Genomic DNA, 10,526 nt, shown 5'->3' on the forward strand with positions numbered 1-10,526 from the left:
GTGTACTTAATGTGAGAATGTTGAGAAATGGTAATATTCTGTATTTTCTGTAAAACAGAAGGCCAAAAAACAAATGCTATGAAAGTCTGCCATCTCATTAACAGGCCAATTGAATGCTTTGTTCCTGCGGGTAGAGATGTTAAGGGAGTAATATACATTAACTCTGACATTACTGAGAGTGCCATGGTTAAAACATTTACAGGGAGCTGAGATTGAGTCTGCCCGTAGGTTTAAAAAAGAGGGCACAGCTGTGTTGCTTACCTTTAAGCAAGAAACCATACCACCACGAGTAGACATGGGGTATATGAGTTTCCCAGTGAGAGAGTACAGACATCCTCCATTGCGATGCTACAAGTGTCAACGGTTTGGGCATGTGGCAGCTGCACGTAGAGGGAATAGGAGATGTGGAAAGTGTGGGGGGGGGGACCATGACTTTGCACAATGCCAGGTTGTGGAAACAAAGTGTTGCAATTGTGGTGGTAACCATATAACTTCTTTCAGGGGGTGTGGGTATCATATAACAGCTGTGGAAGTGGAAAAGATTAGAGCTGGAGAGAACATGTCTTATGCAGATGCATTAGGAAAAGTGAAGGGCTCAGGGGAACAGGCCAGTGGGGACCAGTGTCCCTGCATTGCCAGAAAAAAGGGGAACAATGCAGATAAAGGAAAATCAGTCACTTCTTGCATTCATGGTAGATGTGATATGGGCAGCTAGAAATATAACCAAAAGGTCAGATGCTATTAAGATTGTGGTAAAGTGGCTGGATTGGCTCAGCTGGTAGAGCAGGCGCACACATACTTGGAGGTTTATGCCTTGACGCAGAGGTCCAGGTTTCGAATCCGACCTGTGACGATTTCCTGCATGTCTTCCCCCTTTCTCACCTAGCTGTCCTATCAAATAAAGGTGGAAAAGCCCAAAAAATAATCTTTAAAAAAAAGATTGTGGTAGATGGTGCTGAAAGGTTTCTTGAGGAGGTAGAACTAGGCCCAGAGGAGTTGCACGTGTTCATGAGACAGAAGGTGGAGGTGCAGGAGAGAGGGAGGGAGAGAGAAAGGAGGCCCACAGGTAGGAGTAAGGAAAGTGGTAAAGAGGCGGAAATGGATGTGAATGAACATGATAATTAATCTGTTGATGTTTTACATCTTGCAACGGAACGCAAGGAGCTTAATTGCAAATGGGCAGGAGTTTAAAAGATTTGTGGATGTATTAAAGGAGAGATTTACAGAGCAATGATAAGGTCAAGAATATTAGATTAAAAGAACTGAATGTAATACAGGCCAAGGCTCTGAGATTATCTTGTGGGGCCCTTCGTACAACCCCACTCCCAGCTTTACTGGTTGAGATGGGGGAGATGCCATTGTCAATTCGACGAGAGAAACTGGCGATGCAGTATGTTGTTAAATTGTGGGGATATAAAAGAAGAGCACCCTGCAAAAGCAGTTCTGAATAATGCTTGGGAGTGGGCATCAGGGAAAAGGAAGACAGACTGTTTTTTGTTTAACATCAGCAAAAAGGTGGAGAAACTGGGACTAGGAGAGGCAGGTGTGGCCCTGCAAGTGTACTGGGCAGTTATACCTCCATGGATGCTGCCCACCCCAGAAATAGACTTAAGTATATGGGAAAATATAAAACATCTTGAAAGTAGTGTATATCTGGGGTTGGTTAAACAAAGGCTGGGTAAGCATTGGGAGACATATCTTCAGATTTACACAGCTGGATCTCAAGATCCACAGACTGGGAAGACGGGCTTTGCTTTTTATATTCCTCAACTTGAACAGCTCAAACGACTGTCTGAGGGGGTATCGGTTTATACAACAGAGCTAATAGCTATAATTTGGGCACTACAGTGGGTGGAGGAAGTGCTGCCAAGGAGAGCGGTCATATGTTTAGATTCGGTCTCAGTTTAAAAAACTCTGATAGGAAGCAATTGGGGAGCCAGGCCAGACCTTGTTATGGAAGTGATGGCTCTGTTGTATAAGATGGAGAAGGCTGGAGGATTGCAGCAGCAGTGGCAGCAAAAACTGTCCTGTCCTGTTAGTAGTGTCCTGAGGAGTGTCCCGGGACAGTCAGACACTATCCTGTGACTCCCAGACACTGTCCTGTGACTCCCATGACTGTCCCTGGACAGGCCACTCCTCAGGACACTACTAACAGGAAAGGACAGTTTTTGCTGCCACTGCTTCTTGAGGATTGGTGGGATTTCTTTGGGTATGGGAATGAGATAGCAGATAAGGCAGCTAAAATGGCACTGAAAAGAGACATTGATTTAAGAGTATGTGTTGGGATATCTGAATGCCGGTGTGTCATTAAGAAAAATGTTACAGCAATTGTGGCAAAGGAAGTGGGAAAAGGAAAAGAGGGGTTGTCATTATTTTTCAATTCAAAATAGGATACAGGCAGAGCAGTGCTATTTGGGCAAAGAAAGAAGACACTCCGTGATAATGACAAGGCTGAGACTCGGGCATTGTGGACTTGCATGGGATCTATCAAAGATGGGCAAGCATGAGGATGGACTTTGTGGAACCTGCAAACAGAATACAATACAAAAATGAAAGAGAACAGTTGTTCACTGTGCTATGTCACATGGGACTACAGAACATGACATTGAGATCCTTACTAAATTCCCCTGAATATCAATTTGAGATAGTGTAAGCCGTCATAGATTATATCTCTGCAACAGGACTACTCCACTGAATTTGACAATACTTTCGAATGTTACTTAAACGGGCAAGCGGGCAGAGAACATCACCAAAGACCCCACACATCCTGCACACACTCTCTTTAACCTCCTCTCCTCTGGCAGGCGCTACAGATTCCTTCTCTACACATTACATACTTATCATTCCAATATGCATCTTGCACACTACTTTGCACTATTCCTTTTTGCACTTTACATCCCACTCCATGTGTACTTGTCTTGATATTATGTCTTATTTGCATATTTGTATTTGTGTATATTATGTTGATATGTGCCTATATGTACAGTATATTGTTGTCTCTATTGTACAGTATGTGTCTATATTACTATTTGTCTACTGAATGTTTACTACTACATGTCTATTTGTTGAATGTATAGAGAGTTAACACCTACCGAAGTCAAATTCCTTGTGTATGTAAGTATACTTAGCCAGTAGTATACTTATAGAACTGATTGCAATAAAAACGGATTCTGAACTAACTGTCCTGTGAGAGGCAGCAGTTTGTCGCAAGGCTTCTAGTCTGCCGGAAAGCCCGAAGAAGAAGAAGAAGAAGAAGAAGAAGAAGAAGCAAGATTCTGACTTCCGCGTGGCTGGGTCGTTGTGGTCGTGACGTGTATAACCGAGGATTTCCTCAAATTTTATAACCAGCTAGGTAGCTAATATGAAGTTAGCCCGTTTAGTCACCGATGATATTAAGTGATTTACAAAAGGCAAATTAAAGCGCAAACTGTGGTCAGTGTTTTGGAAGCCATAATGCCTCTCATGGTCGGCGGAGGAGACCGACGGGCTGATAGAAATGGAATGTCCTTCTTCTTTCTGCTCTCCGCCGTGTTGTTGCTGTCGGTCGGAGTTGCTGCTGTTCCAGAGGAGAACCCGCCTGTCCAAGAGCAACCCCCACAAGAGGTAAAAGCGTTGAATTCATAATTAACAAATAAACCTTTTCTTTTCGCCGGTGCTGCTGCTGCTGCTTGCTAGCGCCTCCGAGCTAGCCACCACATGCTAACTGAGATATAGCTAGCTAGCTACCACATTGTGTTCCGGGTGTAACGTTAGCTCAACTGGGTAAAGTTAGTCTTTCATTTTAGATATGGCCAGCAAAGCAAATGTTTGAAGGAAAGTTAAGATAACGTGATAGAGGTAGGGGTGTTCGCATGACCGGGCTACGCTGACATAATGTCGCCACCAGTTTTGTTTACATTTTCAATAATGTTCTTAAAGCATATTAAGTTAGCCGGGACAGACATGTCGATTTGACTTTTATTATAAACTGAGTGTAACGGGGTCAGCCCAATGGTTCCACAGCGCTATGTTCCCACATTTCTAGGACATTTTCAAAAATTAGGTCTTGTGTTCCTACATTTCCCTTTAATTTAAGCCCTATCCACCCAGGGTTAGGGGGATAAAATCTGATACAAATTTATGAAAAAGGAAATGTGGGAACATAGGGCCTAATTTTGAAAAAAAAATCTTAGAAATATGGGAACATAGGGCTGTGGGAACATAGGCACGCTCCCAGTGTAACCTAGCTGACTGTCATTGTGTGTTACTCTGTTGCCTTTCTTTGCAGAAAGCCGCAAGTCCCCATCCACTAGGCCCAGCAGTTTCTGAAGATGTGCCCAAAGAAGGAAACACGGGTTTCATCCATGCCTTTGTGGCCTCTTTCTCTGTCATCATCGTCTCTGAGTTGGGAGACAAGACATTTTTCATTGCAGCCATCATGGCCATGCGTTACAACCGCCTCACTGTGCTGACAGGTGCCATGCTGGCCTTGGGAGTGATGACTTGTCTTTCTGGTTAGTAGAAGTGAATATTTTGTTTTTGCACCGAAGTCCCTTGAGATTAAAGTCCCTGTTTCGAGTGAGACCTCGTCAAAATAGCACACTATTACAAGGTTACAAAAATGATGAAATAGACTATGTCAAAAACAGACAAGGGACAAATAAAAATGGAGCACGTTTAAAACCGACGAGGGACCACAGATACATGATATAAAATCCAGTTTAGGAATTGAACTCTCTCAGGGAGACGAAATCACAACAGCTGTTGGTGAGTGATAGGAGATTACACAAAAATGAAGGGATATTACCATCTATGGCTTTGTAAATAAAAAAATATACCAATGCTGCTGTCTCCTTGGGCTTAATGAAGGCCAGGAAACCAGATCATAAAGTACATAGTGATGTTTTAGGTAAAACACAGAGAACTGTGATACACAGTTAAGGTATCGAAGTGTAGAGGAGGCTGCGTGCATGTAAATAATTCATTTTGTGATTTTAAAAACCCAGCCTAGTCTTCAGTTTCTTCACTGGGTTCTCAGTGTGCACTCTGAAAGAGAGCCTGTCATCCACTCAAATACCCAAGTACTTGTAGGATGATTCTCTTTCAGTTGGTTCCTCTCCTAAGGAATGAATGCTGACATGAGATCTGGAAAAGATCATCCGTTTGGTTTTCTTAGCATTAAGAACCAGCTTTAGACCAAACAATGAGGCTCATCAACAGCCTGACTCGGAGAAGAGGCATCTGAGTAGAATATTGTATCAGCATAAAAATGCGCTTTAGTTGTAAGCATTTCCTTCCCTTTTTTTTTTTTTTTTTTTATAAAAATGGAAAATAAAACAAGCTCTCCATGAAGCTTGACTTGTGACCATCTATATATACACACTGGTTTCTATCTCCAAGGTAGTTCCTGAGCTACTCTAAAGCCTCACCCATACAGACATCGCTGAGGCTGCTGAACCGCAGCTCATGGGCGAAGGAATCAAACAAACAGGGCAGCACAGCGCTGATTTCTGTCCAAGTCATTGCTAATATTTGTTACCAACATAGCTGCTGTAATGGTATTATGATCTAAAGCCTAACATATTTTTTTTCACTTAAAATATTCACATTATTTCAATTGAGTTTACTTGAGATTCTAAAATCTTTGGCAAGGGTAACACATTTGGATATATGGGCAGTAGTTGCAGGGAGAACAAAGGCTGCTTTCCAGATTTTGGGGATGGAATTAGTCTGGAGGCCCAGGTTAAAAATATGACCAATAGGCTCAGCAATAAAAATCAACTTCAAGCTTCAGAAGATGAGGATCCAGGTTATCTGGGCCAGACGACTTTTTGGATCAATAGCAAGGCGTGAGTCTGTAACGGATGGAGGTGTCACAAAGCTGGATTTAGAGCTCTGTGCTTTAAATATTTATGTAAATAATGAAGTTATTGTTGTATCCACCCCCCAGTGCTGTTTGGCTATGCCACCACCGTCATCCCTAGAATCTACACTTACTATGTGTCCACCGCTCTGTTTGCCATCTTTGGTATACGCATGCTGCGAGAGGGGCTGAGAATGAGTGCCGATGAAGGCCAGGAGGAGCTGGAGGAGGTGCAGGCAGAGATCAAGAAGAAGGATGAAGAGGTGAGCCAAGTTTTTACTTGGAAGACTTAGAAAGACACCCTTACCCCCCGGCAGATCAAGTAGCACAACACCAGGGTGACTATAAGTAAGCATACATAATGTATAGTGTTTGTGACTTACTCCCAGCCTCCCAAATGGTTTCACATGACTCCACTACCAGGAATGCTCTGTCATGGTGTTAAAGATAGTGTCGTACTCATGCATGCAAGGAGGAAGAACTGAAAAGATGCGGTTCATGTGTCAGTGTGAAGATTTAAATGTGAAATTGATTGAATCCAAAGTTAATGCAATAAGTGTTGAAGCCATGTTTATTACCTCACTGTATGAGAGTATGGGGCTGTTTACTGTTTAAACCACAGCTCTTATAGGTGAAAAGAACGATTTGGGGGGGGAATCAAATGGCGATTTTCCTGACAGATATTTCGATCACGATTCGATTTGTGATTATTATTTTTAAGTTTAGCTAAAGTTCAATATTCACTGTGTAACAGATAACTCTTTATTCTTATGCAAGGATGAGAACATAGATATGAATGGCCAGCAACAAGTGTTCTTCTTTTAATAAGCATGGAACATGGAATCTGTGATATGTAAGATTATTCCAGCATTTATCGGATATAATAATAATAATAATAATAATAATAATAATAATAAAAAGCGGAATAAAAATGTTGAACCAAATGTTACACCAAACATTCAGATAAATATTGCACATTTGATTAATCGTGGTCTTCACGATTCGCCAATCGCATTCTTTCAAATCGCGATTTCGATTTGAAAACGATTAATCGTTCAGCTAGGTGAAAGTGGAGTTTCCCGAAGAGATCTGCCTTGCATCTCGTCACGTGACCAACTCATCTGCTTCACCTTATCTTGGGAATCCTACCAGTTGTAAACGGCAACCTCTCTGAACCTTGGACTTAATCTGAAATTGCTGTTGAAAGCCCGTACTTTCTCAGCGGTAGATTGAACCAAAGGATTCCCAGATGATTAATCAAACCTTTTAGTCAAGTCTGAAATTGTGTCCTCTAAAGTAGGTGACTCCTGACATGTGATGTGTGTACTGTTTGTAAGAGAGTGAAAATACTCCCATATTTCAATACGTAAATTTACAAAAAGCCCTTTGTCCTCTGTTGTCTGTGCAGCTCCAGCGGTCCAAGCTGGTTAATGGGGCTCCAGATGTGGAGGCTGGCTCAGGGGCCGCCATGCCTCAGGGAAAGTGGCACAGCTTCATCTCCCCCATTTTCCTGCAGGCCCTCACCCTCACCTTCCTGGCAGAGTGGGGGGACCGCTCGCAGCTGACCACCATTATTCTAGCTGCGCGGGAGGTTTGTTACATTACCTCTAAGGCACAAGCCTGTGTGTGTTTTAGTCCCTTTTTGTATAGTATTTTACAGTATCGTAGCACTGACTTTTCACCTTGGGGGTGGCCCCAGTGCAAAACAAATCCTCCGTATATCTTATTCAACCATACCACAAACGGCAAAAGCCCTGCCTGCTGTGATAATACACTGTTATTTAAACTTTTATGAAAGGCAATGCATTATTTTCTTAAGCATCGACATAAAAGGCCACTTCTTTTTAAATTCCCAGAATCCATTTGGAGTTGCAGTGGGTGGTACAATTGGACACTGTTTGTGTACAGGACTGGCTGTGATAGGAGGGAGAATGATCGCCCAGAAAATATCTGTCAGGACAGGTGAGAGTTTGTTTGTTTTTTCTTTTTTCAAACCGTTTTTCATGTTTACAGCCCATCCTTAAAATGTACCATGATATAATTATATCTGCTAAAGAAGTTACTTTAAAACACAGTGAATTTCATTCTTGAAAAATGTGTAGACACAGACGAGATCTTGACTTGGGCGTACACGCAGATTAAGAACTTTTGTAGGGTAGATTCATATTGAATTATATACAAAATGTTATACATCTTTATAGTTTTTATATGAATTACGAACAGAGTTGGTCTTATGTTTTTAAATAGTTTGTTCTAGTGCTAATTTAACACTAATGAGCTAAATAATTGTTTTTCTCGATTATTCTGTTTTTGTGATCATTGGGAGCCGAAATCATAATCACAATTAAATTTCGATTAACTGCACAGCCCTACCTCATGCCTCCATGCCTCCATGCCTAAGGCACGTTGACACAGATTAGCAGGGACCCTGGGCGTCTTTCTTTTGGTGTTTTTCAGTCACTAGAAAGGTCTCTTTACTTTGCTAATTTTCTTATAACTGTAGGGGTGCATGATATATCGACTCAATATCGTTATCGCAATATCACATTGCGCAATATTATATCGAAAGTGTCGCAATAAGTATGCAATATTTAGTTTATTTTGTGGAGCGCTGCGTCCCGTCCGTTGGCTTTGTGGCTTAGTTGTTTGATTTAGAGCCTGCTTGAAACGCTATAATGATCATGTTTCATTGGCCAGTTACCGTGCCACTTGCACACGTTAGTACATGTCAGCGCACGGGGCCACTACGTGACAAACCCTATGGAGCTCCTGGTCAGTGTTGGGGTAGCAACAGGGCGACCAGAGCAGCTCAAACTGAGAGCACCTAGACCAGCTGGGAGATTCCTCCGGGCCGTTTGATCTATGAGCGCTAATGACAGATTGTCCATGGAAGCGCATAAAGCATATCTTGATCTTTTTTGAAAAGCCCATTTTAAGTAAGGTCAGCTGTAATGCAAAGAAAGATGCAACAAATCAGTGGTCTGCGCACATTTTGTGGCTCAGATTCAGATTCTTTGTCCTATTTTTCTCCTTTTCTTAATTCCTCTTTTAAATTTGTTCCTAAAAAAACACACACAAACTAGTGAATGACCCAACACTTGTTTAATTTCCCCTTGAACTGTAGAACAAAGTACATACAGTATACATTGGTTGTTTGTCCTATAATCCACTGTATAACTACATTTTCTTTTCTTGTTTTGCTTCCATAGTTACAATCATCGGAGGGATTGTTTTTCTGGCGTTCGCCCTGTCGGCCCTGTTCATCAAGCCAGACGCTGGATTGTAATTGGACAAGACTTTCAGGTTTTCTCTGTACATACATGTAAAATGTGGAGTTGCTGTAGACAGACTGTAGTTTTGACTCTGTGTGTGTCCCGACAGACGATGTGACGGGCTTAACAGAAAGCCAAAGTCCCGCCCTCTTCTCCTAGCGAGCCTCTGTTCCCTTGCAGTCCGTAACTCAACAGGTTTTCTCTTAAAGCCTCCGAACAGCCACACAGGTCTTTTTCAGTTCTTCTGGCTTGATTAGACTCCGGAGCTTTGATGGGAGCTTGTTAGGTCACAAATTCTTTCAGCCAACAAGGATGATAAAGGTGTAATTTGTTCCGCCCTAACAGGTGCAACAACACTAAGGCTACGTTCAGACTGCAGGCCGTAATGCTCAATTCCGATTTATTGCCAGATACGATTTTTTTGTTTTGTTTTGACTGATATTATCTATTTATTTTTTAAACGTGGCCTGCATCAGACTCAACTGGGCATGATCTGACTGTCTAGACTGAGCTCGCGTTTAAAAAAAGAATCCGACCTGTAACGGATTTGGACCACATATGAAAGTGGCCCAAATCAGAACTAGAAAAGATCGGGTGACTTGGGCTGTTCACACTAATGGAAAAAAAAATCAGATATGAGCAAAAAAATCGGATTTGGGTCACTTGCCGTGGCCTGCGGTCTGAACGCAGCCTAAAAGTGGACTCGGGAAGATGTCAATCACTCAGTCTAACCCCGCCCACGCAGTCCTGGAAAAGGTCCAATCAGCCACATTGACTATAAACACCTGCGTGGGGGTGTCCAGGGCTTTTTAAGAGTAGTGCACATCAAAGCCTCAGGGAGGTGCAGTTGTTGAATGGTAACTAGTCAATGTTTTCTCTCAAGTACAGAAGTTGGATTCGCATTGAACTCAAAGCCCTGGGAACTTCTCATGAAGTCTCGATGACGTAAAAACCTCAATGAGAAAACACCGTTGAGTCAGAGAGGCCGGCTAGGAGAGAGGGGCAGGACTGTAGCTCTCTATCAGGGCTGCGTACTCCTCACAAGGTGTGTGAGAGAACGAAGACGGGATCGTTACTGACCGCGGCCCTCCGGGCCATCTGTCAAAGGTTCTGTGGCTCGTAAACAGACCCTGACATGCAGTACTTCCCTCACACTCAGCTGTCACTTAGACACTGAGTCCATTTAAAAAAAAATCTTTGCCTTTTTTCTTTTTTTTCTTTCTTGTTTTTAAATGTTAATGTTTTGTGACTGGTGGCTGGTATTACTTGGTTGGGTAACACTTTACTTGAAGGTATCTACATAAGAGTGACATGACACTGTCATGACACATGAACCCTAACCTGTCATGACAAAAACCGACTGACACTTACTAAAAGAAGCGTTATGTCATAAACGTTTATGACTTGTTCAT

General features: G+C 42.3%; 1 protein-coding gene across 1 annotated transcript; it reads left to right on the forward strand.

Moving 5' to 3' along the window:
- The first annotated feature begins 3,238 nt into the window (after nt 1-3,238).
- Nucleotides 3,239-10,308, forward strand: tmem165 (transmembrane protein 165). Its single transcript, XM_031311586.2, has 6 exons — nt 3,239-3,603; nt 4,268-4,493; nt 5,930-6,105; nt 7,251-7,433; nt 7,699-7,804; nt 9,052-10,308. Exons 1-6 carry the CDS (start codon nt 3,454-3,456, stop codon nt 9,126-9,128), a joined length of 918 nt encoding a protein of 305 aa, XP_031167446.1. The 5' UTR covers nt 3,239-3,453; the 3' UTR covers nt 9,129-10,308.
- Nucleotides 10,309-10,526: the final 218 nt, after the last annotated feature.

The sequence above is a fragment of the Sander lucioperca genome, chromosome 11 (genome assembly GCF_008315115.2).
Source record: "Sander lucioperca isolate FBNREF2018 chromosome 11, SLUC_FBN_1.2, whole genome shotgun sequence".
Lineage (NCBI taxonomy): Eukaryota > Metazoa > Chordata > Actinopteri > Perciformes > Percidae > Sander > Sander lucioperca.

What these genes read in the sequence shown, in the direction of transcription:
- tmem165 (XM_031311586.2), top strand. Translation starts at nt 3,454, where the DNA reads ATGCCTCTCATGGTCGGCGGAGGAGACCGACGGGCTGATAGAAATGGA. An exon ending in TTATTCTAGCTGCGCGGGAG is followed by an intron (nt 7,434 to 7,698) that starts GTTTGTTACATT and finishes TTAAATTCCCAG; the next exon opens with AATCCATTTGGAGTTGCAGT. An exon ending in GAAAATATCTGTCAGGACAG is followed by an intron (nt 7,805 to 9,051) that starts GTGAGAGTTTGT and finishes TTGCTTCCATAG; the next exon opens with TTACAATCATCGGAGGGATT.